At 57.1% G+C, this 18,706-nt stretch overlaps 8 protein-coding genes across 8 annotated transcripts; 2 read left to right on the forward strand and 6 right to left on the reverse strand.

Annotated features, from left to right (window-relative positions):
* Positions 1 to 324: 324 nt before the first annotated feature.
* On the reverse strand, positions 325 to 2,679 carry BJ171DRAFT_515576 (putative RNA binding protein). The gene is made up of 6 exons (XM_053111946.1): positions 2,410 to 2,679; positions 2,156 to 2,167; positions 1,453 to 1,567; positions 1,096 to 1,227; positions 861 to 1,004; positions 325 to 785 (listed from the first exon to the last, which is right to left on the reverse strand). The coding sequence occupies exons 1-6, from the start codon at positions 2,555 to 2,557 to the stop codon at positions 494 to 496; spliced, it is 843 nt and encodes a 280-aa protein (XP_052964135.1). The 5' UTR covers positions 2,558 to 2,679; the 3' UTR covers positions 325 to 493.
* Positions 2,680 to 3,108: 429 nt separating this feature from the next.
* BJ171DRAFT_515579 (uncharacterized protein) lies at positions 3,109 to 4,128 on the reverse strand. Its single transcript, XM_053111947.1, has 4 exons — positions 3,862 to 4,128; positions 3,632 to 3,747; positions 3,405 to 3,523; positions 3,109 to 3,281 (listed from the first exon to the last, which is right to left on the reverse strand). The coding sequence occupies exons 1-4, from the start codon at positions 4,025 to 4,027 to the stop codon at positions 3,197 to 3,199; spliced, it is 486 nt and encodes a 161-aa protein (XP_052964136.1). The 5' UTR covers positions 4,028 to 4,128; the 3' UTR covers positions 3,109 to 3,196.
* A 222-nt stretch (positions 4,129 to 4,350) lies between these two features.
* On the forward strand, positions 4,351 to 6,862 carry BJ171DRAFT_515580 (kinase-like domain-containing protein). The gene is made up of 5 exons (XM_053111948.1): positions 4,351 to 4,646; positions 4,799 to 5,596; positions 5,788 to 6,027; positions 6,201 to 6,331; positions 6,507 to 6,862. Exons 1-5 carry the CDS (start codon positions 4,578 to 4,580, stop codon positions 6,853 to 6,855), a joined length of 1,587 nt encoding a protein of 528 aa, XP_052964137.1. The 5' UTR covers positions 4,351 to 4,577; the 3' UTR covers positions 6,856 to 6,862.
* BJ171DRAFT_515583 (Endonuclease/exonuclease/phosphatase) lies at positions 6,863 to 8,801 on the reverse strand. Its single transcript, XM_053111949.1, has 5 exons — positions 8,552 to 8,801; positions 8,390 to 8,448; positions 8,068 to 8,258; positions 7,638 to 7,960; positions 6,863 to 7,516 (listed from the first exon to the last, which is right to left on the reverse strand). Exons 1-5 carry the CDS (start codon positions 8,658 to 8,660, stop codon positions 6,999 to 7,001), a joined length of 1,200 nt encoding a protein of 399 aa, XP_052964138.1. The 5' UTR covers positions 8,661 to 8,801; the 3' UTR covers positions 6,863 to 6,998.
* Positions 8,802 to 8,894: 93 nt separating this feature from the next.
* On the reverse strand, positions 8,895 to 12,493 carry BJ171DRAFT_601210 (transcriptional repressor TCF25-domain-containing protein). Its single transcript, XM_053115073.1, has 12 exons — positions 12,254 to 12,493; positions 11,982 to 12,137; positions 11,790 to 11,911; positions 11,534 to 11,684; positions 11,312 to 11,441; positions 11,021 to 11,218; positions 10,770 to 10,863; positions 10,552 to 10,644; positions 10,198 to 10,387; positions 9,941 to 10,068; positions 9,579 to 9,805; positions 8,895 to 9,490 (listed from the first exon to the last, which is right to left on the reverse strand). Exons 1-12 carry the CDS (start codon positions 12,404 to 12,406, stop codon positions 8,970 to 8,972), a joined length of 2,163 nt encoding a protein of 720 aa, XP_052964139.1. The 5' UTR covers positions 12,407 to 12,493; the 3' UTR covers positions 8,895 to 8,969.
* Positions 12,480 to 14,909, forward strand: BJ171DRAFT_515586 (uncharacterized protein). Its single transcript, XM_053111950.1, has 7 exons — positions 12,480 to 12,722; positions 12,898 to 13,083; positions 13,269 to 13,307; positions 13,447 to 13,625; positions 13,785 to 13,883; positions 14,007 to 14,106; positions 14,263 to 14,909. The coding sequence occupies exons 1-7, from the start codon at positions 12,603 to 12,605 to the stop codon at positions 14,500 to 14,502; spliced, it is 963 nt and encodes a 320-aa protein (XP_052964140.1). The 5' UTR covers positions 12,480 to 12,602; the 3' UTR covers positions 14,503 to 14,909.
* A 55-nt stretch (positions 14,910 to 14,964) lies between these two features.
* BJ171DRAFT_515589 (caffeine-induced death protein 2) lies at positions 14,965 to 16,519 on the reverse strand. The gene is made up of 7 exons (XM_053111951.1): positions 16,374 to 16,519; positions 16,224 to 16,234; positions 16,045 to 16,119; positions 15,892 to 15,944; positions 15,721 to 15,761; positions 15,510 to 15,586; positions 14,965 to 15,411 (listed from the first exon to the last, which is right to left on the reverse strand). The coding sequence occupies exons 1-7, from the start codon at positions 16,462 to 16,464 to the stop codon at positions 15,298 to 15,300; spliced, it is 462 nt and encodes a 153-aa protein (XP_052964141.1). The 5' UTR covers positions 16,465 to 16,519; the 3' UTR covers positions 14,965 to 15,297.
* A 109-nt stretch (positions 16,520 to 16,628) lies between these two features.
* On the reverse strand, positions 16,629 to 18,233 carry BJ171DRAFT_515591 (uncharacterized protein). The gene has a single exon (XM_053111952.1). The coding sequence runs from the start codon at positions 17,965 to 17,967 to the stop codon at positions 16,987 to 16,989; it is 981 nt and encodes a 326-aa protein (XP_052964142.1). The 5' UTR covers positions 17,968 to 18,233; the 3' UTR covers positions 16,629 to 16,986.
* Between the last annotated feature and the right edge of the window lie 473 nt (positions 18,234 to 18,706).

Raw genomic sequence — 18,706 nt, forward strand, 5'->3', positions numbered from 1 at the left:
CCGACAGTAACAACGGCTGCGGCTCTCGTGCCACACAGCCCCATCCGACCAATGCGCGCACGCGCGCCGCGCATGTACAGCGTGTCGGCCCGTCGGCGTGCCCACGGGTGGCGTCCCCCCCGCCGCCACGCACGCCAAGCGCGATCGCCGCGGCCGCTGGTTGGTTCCGGCGCCCTCGTGTTGCCCACACCCGCTCCAGAGCGAGCTCCAGGACCCGCCAGAGCACCACCAGGGGACGACAATCTCCCTTGCAGGTTATCTGCGGGTTCGTGGGCGCAAGTCGATCGGCGCTCATGGACCCAGCTCCAGTTCGGAATTGAAGCACCCAGAACCCAGACATGATCGATGGGAGGGGCAACAAACGGCCATCGGGTGACATCATTCATCAATATTGGATCTTGGGATTGCGCAATGGAGATGGGCTTGGTTGCTCAGAAAGCGCTGCCCATCCTGATCGTGCATCTTTGCCCCGGCAACGATCTCTTTGTCCGTATCATCTCTGGCGCCGTCGGTCCTCACGGCTGTAGCTGCGCCTTCTTCGTCGGTCTTCGCGGGACCGGCTTCGTCGCCGTCGGTCTTCGCGTGAGCGGCTCCGTCTTCGCCGATCCCGGCTGCGACTGCGACTGCGACTCGAGTCTCGATACCCGCCCCGCCGTCGGTCTTCGCGGGAATGACTTCGTCGTCGCCGGTCTTCGCGTGAGCGGCTCCGTCTTCGCCGGTCTTCGGGGCTGCGGCTTCGGCTGCGTGTCGAAGCAGGACCCTGGTCGCGTCCGCGATCAACATCCCTGTGATCATGCAAGAATGATAAATCGTCTGAGCCGGGTGGCCAACGATGCGCTGCCTCGAGGACCAGTACTCACATCTCGTCCTTGGCGCTTCGCCTCGGGGGGTTGTCCTTCAGATACTTGTCGATGTCGCGCGCGATGGGGACGGGAATGCGCGGGAGAATGGTGCCGAGCCATTTGGGCTCTGTCAGGAGCATGAAAATGAGCCGTCCAATGGTGCTGTGCGGAATAGGCCGGAGCAGAGTATGAGCAGATGCGTTGGTTTGCGGTGGCTTTCGGAGCACTTTGTCAGCTCCAGACATCCACTTACATGCTGCGAGGAGCAACGCCACCTTGGATTTGCACCATCTCGTCATCCTCCAGGTAATCTGCAAACCAGTCCATAAAGTTGGCAGGCTTGCAGACGTAACGAAGGTACATGAATCCAACTGCCCGAACGTGTCTGAGGACGTGGTGTTGCCGCGATAGTGCCGCGAGGGAGGGCAAGAGGCATTCATCAATGCGAGCCGAGAGCAGCAGCCATTAGTATCTTCGAGGACATATACCGCAGAGCATATACCGCAGAGCATATACCGCAGAGCATATACCGAAGAGCATATGCTGCAGAGCATATGCTGCAGGGCAGGCGCAAGCTCCGCAAAACCAGCAACATCGGTGCTGCACTCACGCGTTGCCCGAGTAGTTGATCATGCCTTCGATCTGTTTGATCGTCAGTCGAAGCGTCCACATCTTGTAGAGCAAGCAGAACGCCGTGCTGGCCACCGTGCCTCGCATGAACGGCTCTAAAGAACCCGGAAGAGCAGAAACGCAGTGGTCAGCGGATGCGAGACGCCAGAGCGATGTGAGCTTACAAGCGCCACATCCAAGCACAAGCACAAGCATCGAGTGTCTTGCGAGAGCCATGTCGATGGAGCATAGACCCAGGGCCGCCGGTGGTCCGTGCATCCCCCAGAGCATCGTGGTTGGCAAAGGATGATAGCAGGTTCGTCCATGAGATGCTCGGCGAGCAGGCTGCGGCTCTTACACCGTGGAAAGCAACGAGGCAGCGGAGTGGTGGGAGCACTGCATATCTCAGCAACCGGTCTGGCCATGAACGGCGAGGCCGTTCTGCTTCGATCAAGCGTGTTCGATGGCCGCTCGGTCGCAGCGGCAATCGGAAGGAGCCATCGCGAAACGGTAGCAATACGATGCCCCCTCCCCTCCAGGCCACCGGCCGTGCTGCGACACTGGGCGGAGGAGCCGTTGGGCAGTCGAAGACAAGAGTGGCAACATGGGATTTGAAACCGTGGGCGAAGGAAAAGGCGGTTGCAACTACCGATCCAATTGGTGATCGGGGGCTCGAATGCGAGCCTCGTTGAAACAGCACTTACCGAGAGACTGAACTGCGAGTCGTGGATCCCCCCACCCAAGCCGGTGGCGATTTCCAGCGTTGGATGGCCCATTAGACATTGAGGCGAGAGAGAAAATGCCAGGGTGGTGGACGAATGAGTTCCTCGGAGTCGGGGGTCTCAGGCCGATCACCAGCGATTGCACTGGAACACTCAACACGACAAGATCACAAAATGGGCGGGTGCAACCATGCTTTGATCGCTATGCAGATATAGGGGGGGGGCACCCCACTCACCATGGTTGCAGATCTCGTGCAGGACTTCGTGATAGGTCTTTTTCTCGTACAAAGACTTGAAATACGGCGACGAAATGATATTTTGGAAGAGGATGTTGTTCATGTTCATGCTCTCCTCATTGCCCCATGTTTCCAGCTTCGTCGACATGGCGGCGATGGCACGTTCGATCGGGAAAGGGGAGTCGAGTCTGCTGCCGAGAGCGATGTGTTTGATCGTTGTGGTGTCGATCGGCTGATCTTGCTGCTGATCTTGCTGCTGATCGGACGAGACGCTCCCGGCTCGCCCAGGCGGGTGCGAGAAGCTTCTCGCCGAGGCATCCCGGGACCCACACGTGCTCGATCAATCATGTGACCTGAGTGCTGCGCTTGGCAATGTCCACGTGATCGATCTGCCGGCTCGAACCGGCTCCCATGGTTGCGCCTTCATGGCCACACCAGCAACACTCTCTCAGACGAGCCGGGGCCGGGATGGTCGTTGCAAATCGCGGATGTGGGTGTATTTTCCATCCAAAACAGAGGCGACAGGCGCCGGGTGTCCGGTTTCGTTTTTATGGGCGCTGTCGATCCAAAAAGCAAAAATTATGTACAGACAAGGCTGTTCGCCGGTATATCATCACTCGAGGCAGCGAACCTAACAGCAGTGAGTCGAACACCCACATACACATTCTCGCCACGGGACCATTTGGGCTGATCAAATCGAATCAAATCAAATCAAATCAAATCAAATCAAACGTGCATGCGATCGAAGGGAAACAGATGGGCTCCAGAGCACATTATCGGCTTTGGCCTATTGTCCCTTGTGTTGACTGACGATGAGGACGGGCTTCTTGGAATGCGTGAGGCAGTAGTTGGAGACCGAGCCCAGGACCAGTCTGAAGGTCAAAGACATCAATCAGCTCATCGGCTTGAGAAGGGTGCTACCGAGATCTCAAGATGCTCCGGATATTGAGAGGCGCACATATGCATACGATTGACACCGGACGACCGCTACTTACTCTGAGAGGAGGCCACGCCGGTGGGTGCCGACGACAATAAAGTCGCAGTCGAGGGTCTCTGCCTTCTCAACAATCAGAGGCCCGGGTGCTCCGATAAATGCATGCGGAACAACTTTGACCTGAGCCACAATGAACGAAATTGATGCGAGGTGAGCACAAAGGGGAGGGCAAAGCTCCACAGAGGTCAAACCGGGGCGGGGCGGTGATCAGACTCATGGTGGACTCACCCGCTTTGGCGGCAAGATTTCATTCTCAAGAGTGTCGGCCCACTGCTTGGCGTTCAGCTCGGCTGCTCGGATAGCCCGCTGCTGTTCTGCATCATTGACAGCCACGACACCCATATCTGTTGCAAAGCAAAGGTTGACCATCAGCACCAAGCTGCGACTGCCTCTGCCCATCCTCCATGCGAATGAGCCCAGCCAAGCAATCGAGCGAGGCCGGTGCAGAAAATACTCACCAGAAAAGTCTGGATCGATAATACCGTCGTCCTGCACGGCGTGGACCAAATGCACCTCATCGCCGTTTTGCAGCAGGTTGGCGACGGTCCACTCGACAGCCTCGACGGAAGTGTCGTCGAAATCGGTGGCAAGGATCAGGCGGCGGGTGGGTTGTATCTCGGCCATGTTTTGAGGCTCTCTGGACAGTAGCTTCGGCAAGGATAATCAAGGATAGTCAAGGAAGAGTGCTTGGTGATGGATCTGCGGAAGATGGGGTGATGGGGGGGAGCAGACGGGAGCATGCCGCGCGGGAGGGAACTGAAGAACCCCGGCTGGCGAGCGGAGAGCGAGTCACTCCGCGTCACACGGCGGGCGCGCACGTGGCTGGAGCCAGAATGCTCTGGCGCGGCACTTTTGTTCTGGAGACAGGGCGGCCATGGCGACCTGCCCAGCAGACAGCTGGGATCGTCGCTTGTGCGATAGCAGCACCGATAGCACCGATAGCACCACCATCGATCACATCCATCGATCACATCCATCGATCACATCCACACGAGGTCATAGACGAGGCCACAGTGAGCTATGCTCTTCGCCCGTCAAGGGTCAACACCGCGGTTGCCCCGTCGCTTCCAACCAGCACACGACGCGGAGACATCCCCGGACACGTCCTTTCCGCCATCGCCCTCTGTCTGCCTCGGTCCTCCATCGCTGCTCATCCACCTGCTTCTCCGGCGCCATGCCTGCGAGCCCGTCGCTGTTTCTCGAGGCCCTGGTCGACCCGGAAAACTCGTCGCATGTATACGAGGTCGGTGGATTGCTGGTCCTGCGTTGCTTCTGCCGTGCATTTGCCTGAAGGGGTCTGGTCCCAGCATTTGGCTTGGCTTCTCAAGCATATTCCTTACTCGCTCTCGGCATCAACCATCAACCATCAACCATCAACCATCAACCATGGCCCAGGCTCGCCGCACTCACAACAATCGCACCCACCGTATCGCCGTCAAGGTTGTGGCCTTTCCATCGTCAGCCCCGTCGCGCAGTCGGCTTGTTCAGGAGATTCAGCGTATTCGGTCGCTGCGTCTGCATAATCCCAATGTCGTGACCATCTTCGAGGCGCATTTCGACTACGATGCCCAAACGGCGACGTTGTGCATGCAGTACCATCCTCTCAAGAGTCTTCACAACTTTCTGTATCGCTCGACGTTCCCGCACTCGGACATCACCGCCGCCATCAAATACGGATTCATCGTCGGTATCGCCCAGGGACTCCATTATCTCCACCAGAACAACATTGTTCACGGCAACCTCAAGAGCCAGAATGTCTTGCTCAAGTACGACACCGACGGGACCCTGCGTGCCCAGCTCTCGGACTACGGCCTGTCCGCTGTTCGTCCTGCTCTCGGCGACCCCAATCTCCTTCCAACGTCGACCTTGGTTTACACGGCCCCCGAGTGTCTGGAGCCGTTGCTCGACTCACATCCGGGAGCCGAGTCCGATGTCTACGGCTTCGCCATGCTCGCATACGAAGTGTGGTTTCTCGCCAAGCCGTTCGACGGCCTCGCTGCCAGTGAGATCCAGCAGTACGTCAGCAGGGGCAACCGAGAGCCTCTTCCTGCCGGCTGGGTGCTGTCGGATCTCTTGTCGGCATGCTGGGACGCCTTGCCAGATCGCCGGCCCGATATCGAAGCGGTCTGCTCTGAGCTCAACAAGCGACTTGGAACACAGACCCCGCCGCCCATCGACCTGCAGTTCGTCATGGTAAGCGTCAAGCTGCCCGGCCGGATTTCAGTCGACACATGGGTGAAATCGGGCATGTTAGCATATGCGAAATGGCGCATGCCGGCATGGCGCCCAATGACGTTGCGTCAGCCTGCAAAGCCAGGGTATGAACCTACAGCACCTCCACTCGATCCAGCACCTAACAGTGGCAAGTTTCGTTGTAAACTCAGGACCTTTATCCGTCGACCACACCGACTCGAAGCTCGCTCGATATCGCCTCGTCCTATCGCAGTCTCTCGAGCTTTGACCGACCCGATGAGCGCGATGAGCTAAGCAAGGACGTTGTCTTTACGTTTTCTCGGAATGAGCGCTGGCTCGACACCCGTCATATCCCGATCATTGCACAAGAGGGCAATGCAGCGTTTTGTCTGGAATATCCCGATCCACTTTTGTCAATCGAAGTGCTCCAGGTTCGTGGCATTCGAGCCGCCGAGGACGGATGCGAATCGAGCGGCTCGCGTTCCAGGCAGCTTGAACAATCGATAGGATGCGACAGCGACAAGCGAGCCGACAGGCGGACATCTTGTATGACGAGCAATCCGTCCAACGTAAGGCAGCGCTAATGCGGCGTTTGTGGGTGTAGGCACTCCAGGCCTCAAACTCGAGCTCCGGATCTGGCCAACTCCCGGAATCGTGGACAATCAAACTCTGCGACACCACCCCGCAGGGTTTGGCCCTGTTGACCTTGAAGAAGACAGGTGGCTCAAAGGACTAGTGAGTCGACCGAACGCTGCTGGGACGAGCGTGGCGATGCCTTGGAAACGGCGTTGGAGTTTGGGATGGCTGCATTGGCGACAGCGACCTGCACGGCGATCCGGCACCACAGTTGCGATGCTCCCTGGTTGCCATCCCGCATCGTAACTTGTGCACATCCCGCCAAAACAAACAGCGACTTTGTCATCAAGACCCTCAACGACAAATCCTTCGTCACCAAGTTTGAGCGGCGCGGCCTCATCCACGTCAAACACAAGTTCAAGAGCATGAGCTCGTCGCTGACCTATGGCTGGACCGGCGAGTACTCCGACTCATCCACGTACCACCTCCTCAAGGTGTACCCATCCAAACAGATCGTCGGTCGGTACGACCGCGGACAACTCAATGAGGCCAACGGCAAACTGGAAGGGCAAATTTCATTCAAAGCTCCCTACATCGAAGACACGATCTTGATTCTAGCAACTGCGCTGTTACTGGAGGAGCCCGCGCGAGTCGCCGAGATTGTCAAAGAGGCAGCGTTCTGAGTCAAGTTGTCTGATATTCATAGTGGCCATGTACTGAACAATATACTGGCGTATCAGGGGAAGAAGCAGATATTCACGCCTGTCCATTCGGACTAGGAATAGAACACTGCTTCTGCCGCCACACAGAGCGCTGGAGTCAGTCGCTAAGCATACAAGGCAATCTCTACCATCACGGCCAAGTGGTCGCTCGCAAAGTTCTTGTTTGGCAGGCCCGGCACGAGCTCTTCGACCTTTGGGAGCTCAAGGACCTTCAGGACGTTGACGGGAACCTGGGGCTTGTCCGACACAGCAAAGTCCCACCAGAAGATATAGTCCAGGGTGCCCTTCCACACCGCAAAGCAGGTGAATGTGGGCTCTCCGCCCCATCGTTCAGCTCCTTGCCAACCGGGATTGATGCTGTGGTTTGGGTCGGCGTCCCGATAAGTCTGGGTCATGCTAACAAAGGGCGGAAACGACTGGATCTTGGCCACCAGCTGAGCGGCCGGCAGAGGATTATCCAGGCTCTCGAGCGGCCGAGCGCCGCTATCTCCGGATTCTGGGGCTGGAGGGTCGCCATCGCGAGGAGGCCGCTGGACAGGCTGGATCATTTGCTCCTGCTCGGGTGTCATGGGAGCATGCAGCAACACAGGATACACAGCGTCGTTGGGACATGCGTTGAAATCTTGGCATCGGCGGGCGTTCGTGTCATAGAGAGTGGGTATCAGTCATGCTCTGGATGATCGATCAATGCCACTTGCTTTCACTCTCTCCCGTCCTTTGCTTTCACCGGCCCTCCAACTCACCACCACACAGGAAGATGGGCCACTCATCCTTGATTTCGGTCGAGTCGTGGAACTCGCTCGATCCAGATAGAATGGCTCTCTTGAATTCGGCTGCAGCACTCATCAGTACGTAGGACTGGCGCAACCGCTCGTAGTTTGCCTCGGGGCGCCAGAACAGATGAGTGTTGGTGACGATCACGCCGAGAGAGCAACGCGCAGTGTGAGGCTGAACAACTCCCAGGGCCAGCAGCTGGGCGACGTTGCCCGTGAAGGGATTGATGGGAGTCGGGTGGGTCAGCGGCGACTCGTCGTAGACAAGTGGCCGATAGTCGATCTTTTTGAACCTGCCGACAGCAGGAGGGAGGAGCAGCCAGAGGTGAGCTCGCATCACATGCACTTTCGTGACGGCAACGATAGCACTCGCCAAGGCAGGATAGATATGATTTCGTACATGGCAGACTTCCATATGATGCACAGGCCGTGTCCGCCTTCTTTCTCCATGTTTCGCTTCAGAAACACATGGTCGTATCCGGCATCGGCAAGGTGCGGCTTGAGTTCCTCGAGACAGTCAACCTCTTGGAGACAGGCAATGTCGGGTTTGTGGACTCGGGTGATCTCGTCGATCAGCATTGGGTATCGAGTCTTGAGCGTTGATAAAAGAGGGATTACTGGGCGAGTCAGTGCAGGCCGGTGGCACGATGTGCATGGGATGAAGACAGTGTCGAGCCATTCCGCCGACTTGATCGTCTCATCAGCAGAACTGGTGCCCTCACCTTGACCTTCAGATCCTCCTTCTTGGCATACGGAAACAGCTCTCTTCGCACGAGACACTCTGGATGACGATTTCGGAGCGACAGCAGCGTGAGCAAACGGAGCTTTGCGGATGCTATTGGGCTGGGCTGGGTCCGGTTGCCGGGTTGGGTTGGTGAGCTTACGGGCCAGCAGGTTGTAGGTCATGATGGTCCAAGTGCGAGCGGGCTGGGTGGGGAGAGGACCAGCTGGGAACAGGTCCTTGACAGGAAGCATTCGTCGCTTGATCGACATTGTAGACGAGGCGGTGGAAGCAAAAGTCGGAGCACGCGGGGTTGTCGATATGGAGATGCGATCTTGGCAGAATCAAGATCAAGACCACGATCGAGATCAAGACCACGATCGAGATCAAGACCACGATCGAGATCGAGATCAGAGGCCAATCCGCCACGGGTTTGCTCCAGGACCACCTGGCCCAAGTGCTGCGGCAGACAAGAGCCACAGCTGTCCCATCCAACCGAGCCCGCATTCGCTGCAGATTCCCAACGAAACAGTCATCGGTGGTGCTGAGCGGTTCATTCGGGCGAAGCCCAAGCAACTGTATTATTCAGCGGGAGCATGGTCTCCGTCGGCATCGCCTCCGTGTCCATCCACATCATCGTTGAGATTCCCGTCTTCCCCATCACGATCTTCGTCGCTCTCATCTCCGGATGCAGCTCCCTCGACATCGGCATCGGCATCGACATCGTGGTCGGTGCTTTGGCCGCCAGCGAACCACGAGGCCCAGACGCTTTGGATTTGCTCGACCCATGAGACTTGCTCGTCAGACCCTTCAGCTGGGAAGTTGCCGGGGACGGTGGCATGTCCTTCGCCCTCCTGGGCCTCGATGAGCTGGCGCTGGATATCAGCCACAAGCTGGCCATCGACATTGTTGGGATTGATGTTGAACCTTTGCAGCAGCCCCAGGACTGCATTCCCAATGTCACCCAGGGGGTTGGCACTCCTATGGAGCTCGGCATAGTCGTCGTACACTGAGTGGACGGCGTCGTCTGGAGGTAGCGGATCGTTCATGCTGATGCCCGACCGAGCCACGCCCGAGAGAGCCGACATGAGAGCATTGAATTCTGCCAAGAACAGCGGCCGAATGAATGCGACAATCACAGTGAGGCTCGGCAAGCACCGACTGCTCGACAGAGACAAAGCTCATCCTACCCGAGACAACGATATGCCGGCAGATACTGCGCGGAACATCCTTGTTGAACCTTGTTGCCCGGATCTGCTCACCCTCGAGCTTGAGCGGATCACGAAGGTCGTTGATCATTCCAAGCACGGCAGAGATGTTTGTGTTCATCCAGGCTAGAACTTCGGGCTGCTTCCACAGAGGCCGGCTGTATGTGCTGCAGAGATCGAGTAGCACTTGCAAAGTCTTCTGGGAGGGACTGGGGCACGGATCGGCATCAGAATGCGACACACGGGCCGAGCGAGGGTCCAGCCGGGATTCGACACAGGCTGCGGCTCCTCTCGAAGGAGTGTCTGAGTTTGATGTGACAATGCAGCTGGCACCTCAGTCCTACCTGACAGTGAACTGAGCGTCGGACAACACCGTCGAAGCAATGGGCGCCGTGTTGTCGAGTAGCTGGCCAACAAGCGTTGGGTAGTAGAGAATGGCCTTTTGAAGGAACCGGGAGCTTTCGTCGTGGTCCTGATTGACGAATTGATGGTGAGAGGGCGAAATCGGCGTCAGAGATTCACTTTGCAGAGAATGCGGGTCGCCGTGGCCACCCTCGCTTCGTTCTAACAACGGCATGTGCGCCACTGCTCGAAGATGTACCTGCTGATTCTTTTCCTCCAACATGAAGTGTGCCAGCGCGACAGAACACATCATGTTCGGCAGCAGGAACAGCTCTTTGGAAACCTCAAACTCCTGCCAGAACTGCAGGAGCCACTTGTACTCGCCCGCCTTGAGTGCATAAAAGTCGATACACAGCAGGACGCCAAGAGGATCCTGCTCGGGCTCGAGACTGATAGCATAGAGAGAGTTGGTGGCAGGCAGAGTCTTGGAGACTCAGAGCCCATGCGATATGAATGGCATCACGGATGGGCAAGCGAATGATGCACGACGCCAGTGCAGGCGCGGTAGGTGTGCAACTCATAGGAATGGTTCAGGGCCTCGTCTACACCGTACCTGAGGAGTAGCTTTGCAAGCTCAAAGGCTGTTCTCCAACAGCCCCGCTGTGCAACGCTTTTCATGTGGCGGAAAACGGCCAGGAAGAAGGGTCTGCGACAGGCGTCGAGATAGCAGGCGCTGTCAGCATCAACTCGACTCGCAGGCAGTGCTACAAGACAGCAGCATCACGTCTGGCATTTTCACCATGCCTTGTCGCTGAACAATGGTGACCCTACCGATTCTCGACCCGCCGATAGTCCAAACGGCAGCGGCCTGTCGCGACGTTGAACATTGTATGGAAGGCTCGCTCGAAACAGAACAGCGCACGCTCTAAACCGCGGCAATAAGAATCAGTCGTGTGTGCAAGAGACGTTGTAGATGGGCGAGCATGCTGTGCGAGAGTACTTTGCGAACATGCATTGCGAGAGTACTTTGCGAGTGCGGCGCAACTCTTCGATACAGGTTGCCTCTCCTCTATCTACGCTACCTATGTACTCGGTTGCCGTGGTCTGGTCGCCCGAATGACGGTACACTTCACTCATCTGAAGCAGGGCATCGACATGGTAGGGCTGCATCTGCAGCAACATCGAGATGGTGTTGGGATCGTGTGTCCGCAGACAGTCCAGGAACCGACACTGCGCATCCTGGTACGCCTTGGAGTGCACAAATGTGTAGTAGGTGCAGCCTGGGTAGTCGATCAAAGGGCAGCAGCCACCTGTAAGCGATGCGACTGGCAGCCATCCTCTCCAAAGTCGCATAACAGAAGCACAAGCCTCACCATCTTCGTTGCGCAGGACGTCCATGGTAATTCCGATTTTGTCGATGCGGGGCCAGGTGTCTCGCGGCGTGGCAAAGAGCATCTTCTTGGTCATGCGGACATAGCGCTTCTTCTTGATTTCCTCCTCGATCTTTGAATGAGTGTGCGATCGAGTCAGCAGCCGCGGTGTTCATGAAAAGTCGACGCCTGCGAGCGCCGAGATGACAAGTAGCCGACACCTACGATCTTGGATCCGAACATTCGCCTCATCTCGGCATCGGCGTCCATGTGGCGAGCGTCGACTGACAGCAGCGAGGCCAGCGATGAGCTTGAATCAGCCTGCTTAGAGGACGAGGCGGCCGCGAGCGGTGCGGCGCCTGCTACTTTCCCGTATCTGAATTGAAAGGCGGGCATACGGCGAAATGAGCGATCCTTCACACACGCTGGGCGGCACGGCCAGAGACGCCCACTGGTCCAGAGCAACATGGTATGGACATACTTTGCATTGATCTCCTGGATGGTGCGGTCAATCTCATCGAGATCATCAACGGCTTCGACAGCTTCCTGCTTGGCAGCGGACTTGCCTCCCTTCTTCTTCTTTGGCTTGCTCTTCTTGCTCTTCTGTGGTGCGCAGGCGTTTGTTAAGCCATAGAGATCAAGCTTATGGCACGCAGAAACAGCTGGATGCTACCTTGGGCGCCTGGGGAGCAACTGGGGCCTCTGGCTCATCGTCCGAGCTCGGTACTGGCTTTGGTTTGGGTGCAGCGACTCTGGGGACGGTCGCCAAGGGTCGGGGGTCGTCGTCGTCGTCGTCGTTGCGGTTGCTGTCGCTGTCGCCGCCGCCAAGCTGAAATTGTGAACAAAGTCCCGTCGGCATCAGCGTCGACCGATCCGATCGAAGGCAAACGAGGACAGGCGGTTGATGCAAACTCGCGCTTGGCAAGAGCGCCAGTGGGACCCTACCAGATCAAACAGGTTGCTCTTTTGCGCAGGCTGGATGACTTCGTCGTCACCACTATCGTCTTCGTCATTGGCAACGCTCTGCTCAGGAATGGCTGCGTGTGCTTCGGCGGGACGCTGCTGGTCCCGCAGCTTGCGGAGGGCTCTGGACGACATCCTGGTGCGATGCGATCCAAGCTGGCTGCTGGGCCGCCCTCGCCACACCAGCGGCTTGACATGCAATCCGGTCGGATCGAGCCGGATCGGCCGGTGGCTGGCCGAAACCAGGCTGGGACAAAGGCCGAAGCTCGTTGCAGGCCGTCGTTCGCTGCATCTTGCCTCCTGCGTCCTGCATCTCTGCCGCCCCTCCGCCATGTCCGAGTGCAGCTGGACATCCACGGTCCATATTTCCGGCGTCGTTTTGGCCGCCCTACAGTATGAAATGCTCAATGCCTCGCCCATGCCGTTTTCTGGCGATGTCGAGGGGCTGCTGGTATGCCTGTTCGCCACGTCGCCGGCCAGGAATCGGGCTGTCGCATCAGGATATCGCATCGACCAGATGGGATGCCCATTCGCCCTCGATCGCCCAACGGCGATGCCTTGTGAAGTATGCGCATCTCTCTGTATCGCTCGTGCCGCCAAGGGTAACACCTTGCCTCATCTCACAGCTTGGCCAAGTCCAGAACGTCTATCGATCCGTCGTCACCGACGCCACAATGGATGCGTCCAACTACGAAACACAGATAACAATATGCTCGTTCGTCACCATCAATCCGTTCATCCAGCGATTCTATGGACCAAACGGGCAGGTTGACCTGGCATTCATCGAGGAGCTGCTGGAGACCCGAAAGGAGGTGAGATTGCGTCCTGGACAGCAAGTCCATGGCTCCCTTCCAACGTATATCCACACATGCTGCTCCGTTACTGCCATCGCTCTGTTCGCATCCCGCCCCTTCGAACCTCCATACCACCAAATCAATGACATCTCTGCCACCCCGTCCCCATATCATTGGACACTGATCATGTCCCGGTTTGCCAGTCCATCATCGGATTCTTCCGCTGTCGGCGAAACTCCAAGGTATCAGCGACCGCCCTCAGTGCCCATCCCTTAGTTTGGATCCCATGGCTGCTGTCTGCGTGCGCATCGCTCTTTCGACAGGCCTGCTTTCCACCTTGGTTCTGACTGACCACCGGATGACCACCGACTGCGCTGCTAGCACTCGGTATCTGTTCGCGAACGAGCCATCTATGAAAGCCTCCAACAGGCCAGGTTCAGCTACCACAACCAGAGCAATGTGTCCAACCAAATCTTTGCGCTCCTGACGAACACTGTGCTGGACTCGGGCGTCCAAAACATCGATTTTACATGCTATACCAAGTCCTCGTCGAAGCCAAGGTACATCGACATCGGAGGTCGACAACACAAATCCATACCCAGGAGTCACAGGCGCGACACATCCGGCCTGATAGCAGCCGGTGCATGCACGATAGACAGACATGGCTGTGCAATCGCGACTGACACGTTTACACCGTCGATCTGCTTCGATCTAAACAGCGGTCCATTTGAGAAGATCCCGAGCAAGATCCTCAATATGGTCGAGAGCTCAGACCAGCGCTATCGGGAGTGTCTGTCGGCTCTCCCAGGCTACGGCAGGTATGCCTTGTCCGCCAGCGCAGCTTGGAGGGGTTTATCGACCCACACATGCGTCGGATACTACCGCATGGACGGGATGTGAATCTAATCGGGGGGGGGGGCTTCGGCGGCTGTTGCATCAAGCTCCCTCGAAGAGCGATCGTACAACGAATTGAAGCAGCAGTCTCAAGAATCGATCGGAATATACCGCAAAGTTGTCGAAACAGAATTCAAAGACCTCCAGGTACGATGGCGACAGCCCTGGCCCTGCTTCATTCACCTCGAGCTCGAGCTCGAGCTCGAGCTTGACTCTGCCTTGATCCCAACCTGCACGGCAACCCAGCTGCATGGCCCGCACGAGACTGCCGTCTCTAACGTGCAGGTACACTGCCTATTTCAGCGACTGAATGCGACGCTGGCTGAGAGCGAGCAGCAGTTGATTGACGCTTGGAAGTCCATGAGTGTGAAGCCACCAACGCCTCCGCGCGATACGCCATCATCTCGTCAACTGCCGTTGGCTTTGTCGCCCACGCCGGATTCCGTTTCGGCTTCTCGAGCCCGCATTCCTGAGCGGTCTGCCTCTGTTGGGGCACTGGAAAAAGAAAAAACCGAGGAGGATCTCTTGGATAAGCTGGACTAGACCCCGAATCCAGCACCACTTCACCGGGCATCCGACTGTGTTGCCAACCCATGACCGCCACATGAACCCCGGCTGCTCGAGACTGTGGGATCGTGGCGGCACCGACCAAAGTATCTCTTGGAGCATGGCACACCCGAAACACGCTGTTGTTATGTAGCCATCAACTTCTCGAAGGCGTGCAGAGTCGACTACAGCGGACTAATCTGTAGCTGTTGACTGACTTGCTATCGCCATCGCTGTTGTACTCCGTCGTCTTCGGAAGCTTCATCCTGGACACTACGCCCGTGGCATGATGCCCACCAGCCAATCTTCATAAATAATGGTGCCACGATGCTGGAGTGGTGCCAAACCACATCCACTGGCTTTGGCGGTGCTGCCGAAATCGCTTCTAATAGCGAGTAGACCTCAGATGACAGACCCGAGGACTCACCACGTGTCCTACGTTCAAGCAGCGGGTGATCATTGAGGGCGATAAATGTGTATTCAGGGTCCAGAAGGTGGCCAGCGACCGCAAAGCGAGTGATCCCGCTTGCAGTGTATATGCTGCGGTCAACAAGTTTGTCCAGATGCCGTGGTCGGTCGGCTGTCAGGAACAGCGTTCAAGGTGCGATGTCAACTTCTCGCAGCTGACATCCGTGATCGCGGTACGGTTGCCGCTGCATTCGCCATGTCGTGATGTTCGAAACCCATGTTGCCAACTATGTTGCGGAAGGCAGCTCTTGTGCGTCAGGCATTCCACAGACACAGAAGCAGTGATAGCTGGTCGTCGATGCCGCGTTTAAGAAAGCGGCGCGATCAAGCATTGATCAGCGGGATTTTGATGCTCGATCGGCAGCGAGTTTTGAAAACGTCCGCGGTTCGGTCTCGGACAATCTCCTCAACGTTGAGTTCGTACTTGATGTGCTGCTCCTGTTAGAAATCGATGGTTACTCCAGTGCATCGATTGAACGGACCACGAGAGCAGACAGTTGTGACTGGGTGTGGCATGCAAGGTAGCTGTTTCCTACATTGGTCTTGGCCAGGCGATACGCATCCTGTGCGTGCTTGTCGCTCGGGTGTTCAGCAGCGTATTGGCTTCTTTGGGCTGGGATAGGGGTGGGCAAGGCAAATATCAGTGAACTTGTGCAGACCACGAGCTGCTTTAGAGTGTCTCGGAAGAATGCGCCGTAGGAATGGTTGGTCTTGCTCCAAGATGCGATTGACAGAGAGGCAACGGACCTGTCGCCTCCTGGCTCAGTGAATGGCATTTGGTGATGAGACTGGATCCGATTGCAGGTCCAGGGTGCAGCATCGTTGGGCAATGTGTCAGCGAGCAAAACCATATGAATCGAGGGCTGAACGGAAGTAACTTTGTCTTTGACTGCCAGCTCCGACGTGCTGGTGACGTACCTGGATCTTTGCTGATATGCCTCAACGAGAACGCTGTGGATTTGGCTGCAAGACTGCAATGCAACACTGTTGAGCACTGAGGGCCATATGGGCACCACCGGCGGGTCCGACGATGAAAGTCGAGGGAGGGCAGGCCATTGGCTCAGGACTGACCTCGGCGACATTCGACGATCGCGAAGTCAGTGAATTCAGGCTGTTGATGATATTGTCATCGATCCTGCGGAGATCCTGGATGCAAGGGGGGGGGGCAGTCCGAAACGATCCTGTTGGCTGCGGACGAGGTTGAGGAGCAGGGATGAGAGCGAGAATGCGCACGGCGGCGAGCGACAAACCTTGAGAACACCTGGAAGGACAAGTTCACAGAGTGTGCAGATGTTAGTGATATCCAGATGCGGCAACTCGGATGCCGATAAGGTGTGCGTGGGGCACCGACACTGCAACATTTCTAACGAAGCTCTTGGCGACGGCGCAGGCGATATTACGTTTGAAATAAGAAACATCGGCGCACAGCTCGGCGAGGTCCAGGTGCTTGAGACTCTCCGCAGTGGCCTGAATGGATGTGCGGTGGTCCATGGCGGTTTGTTTGTGGGCGAAGATCGAAGACGACGTCCGGATGGTGAGATCAAGTCGATCGATGCCAGCCCGAATGCAACACGATCGCAGCCGATTTCTGGATTGCGGAGCACACACACACACGCCATGCTCGGGTTGTGCTTTGGTGTTTGCATGCAAACATATTGTATTGGAATATCCCTCTCCAGAGACACCCGGACTCATCCGAGAGCGGCAACAGGTGCTTCGCCTACAAATCCATCACCTCCTCGCGGTCGGCCTCCAAATCCAGGGCCGATTGGCTCATGTCGCTGCTTGGCTGGTTACGCGACTTACTGTCTTGGCCATGCGCTTGCTCATGGGCCGGTGGGATACAGGCCGAGACCGACAGAATGCTATCTAGCCCTGTGTCGCTGTGGCCAGACTCGCTCTGCACCTGCTTGTCACTTTCGGTGGAATCGATACTTGACTCGCGGTCCTGTTCAGAAGGGCCATATCCTTCGGACCTTGCCTCCAGTTTCATTGATGCGGCTTCCGCTGTTTTCAGCTCACATCCTGGATGGATACATCCACGCCATAAGCACTTTCTTTTCCATCTGGATTCTGGGGCGCATCGCTGATTTGGGCGGGCACTGTGACGATCAACTGGACTTGGTCCGTGGCTGTGTAGTCGCAGCTGTCGCTGCGACGTGAGTCCAAGGAACGCTCTTGGTCATCGACCTGAGACGTGGATCTTCTTAGCATCATTGGTCCGTGCTCTGCATCTCCAGGGACATCCAGATGGCCGATCGTTCGAAGCGAAATTCGTGGCATGTCAATGCCGACAAGCGAGCGGCCCCACCAGTGGGGCTGTCGACCACAGTATTGTTCATGCACGGGCCAGTGCCGATCCTGGCACGCCTTGGAGCAGTACCCCACGCAGCGGCAGCCAGGGCATTCGATCAATTTCAGGGCCGAGCATTGGCATACCAAGCACTCTGTACTGTAGTAGCGCGGCAGCTCAGAGAGCCCGATGTCATCCGATGCGGCCGAGCGGTTGGGGTCGTATTTGGGCGAAAGCGGATCTTCGATCTGCAGGCATTCGCACCAGGTGATGCGCTTTCGGTACTCTTCCAGGAGTCGGTACTCGCACGAGAGATGGTTGATGAAGTGGAAGAGCGAATCGATGCGGGCAATCATCTGGAGCTCCTCAATGTCCAGGTTGATGGTCTTGGTTCCCCAGGGCGTCCGGGCGCCAAAGTTGGTGCGGCACTGGGCCATCGCCATCAGCTGAAAGAACTTCTCGGCCCCCATGTTGCAGGTGAGCTCGATAATGACGGCCGTGATCAGGTAGAGTCGCGCGTTTCCAAAATCGTGGGCCAGAAAGCCATCGAGGCCCACCGACAGACATTGCTGAGCCGTTTCACGGCTGGAGATGCGGCGATTGGCACGCTCGACAAAGAGCAGTGCGAGATCGATGATCTGGTCGATGCTGTGGGGTTGGTTGATGGCCTCCTCGACCAGGACCGAGAGCGTTGGAAGCATCTCCGAGTCACCGGGCAGAGCTTGGGGCCCATAGTGCTGGCAGTCTGGGATAAAGTAGCTGGGTGAAGTCCACTTGCGGATCAGAAACTCCCGGACGACCTCTCGTTTGAGAACCCGCTCGATGGTGACCGACCAGCCGCACCAGGTCGGGTGGCTCTGAAACTCGGTCGCCGTCAGAGACCGGACCCGGTAGTCCTTGAATCGATGGAGCTGCGTGCCTTCTTCGTCAAAGCACCCAGTGCCCGTGGGAAACAGGTTCTTGAAGGTTTTGACTTCGTAGTGGGACATGCCTGTGATGAGTAAAAAGAGCTGCTGCTCCAACTGGGCAATCTTGTTGTACGCCTGCCACTGAACCTGGTCATTGCGGGACTGAATGCTCTCGAAGCCAATGTATTTGATGCTGTCCAAGAACCGATCGATGTTGACGTCATATTCGAAGCACTCGTCTGTGGAGCGGTGCTGCTCGAGGCATGCGTTAGAGCAGTACTCGCCGCGGCAGCGCTGGCAGGGAATCATGATGTCCCTGTGTTTGCTCCGGGTCTTGCGCGGCGAAGTTGTGTTCTCGGACCACGCCAGGTCAATGCTGTGGCAGAGGTCGCATCGCAAGTACGATGTGTAGGGCGAGCTCGACATTGCGCCGGATTCAACAGACGATGCCGCCGCTGGCAACTGCGGGCGTGTCGATACGACTCTTGGTGGTGGTGGCGGTCTCGCGCGGGTCCCGATAGAGTCGATATGC

The sequence above is a fragment of the Polychytrium aggregatum genome, assembly GCF_025602895.1.
Source record: "Polychytrium aggregatum strain JEL109 chromosome Unknown BJ171scaffold_34, whole genome shotgun sequence".
NCBI lineage: Eukaryota > Fungi > Chytridiomycota > Chytridiomycetes > Polychytriales > Polychytrium > Polychytrium aggregatum.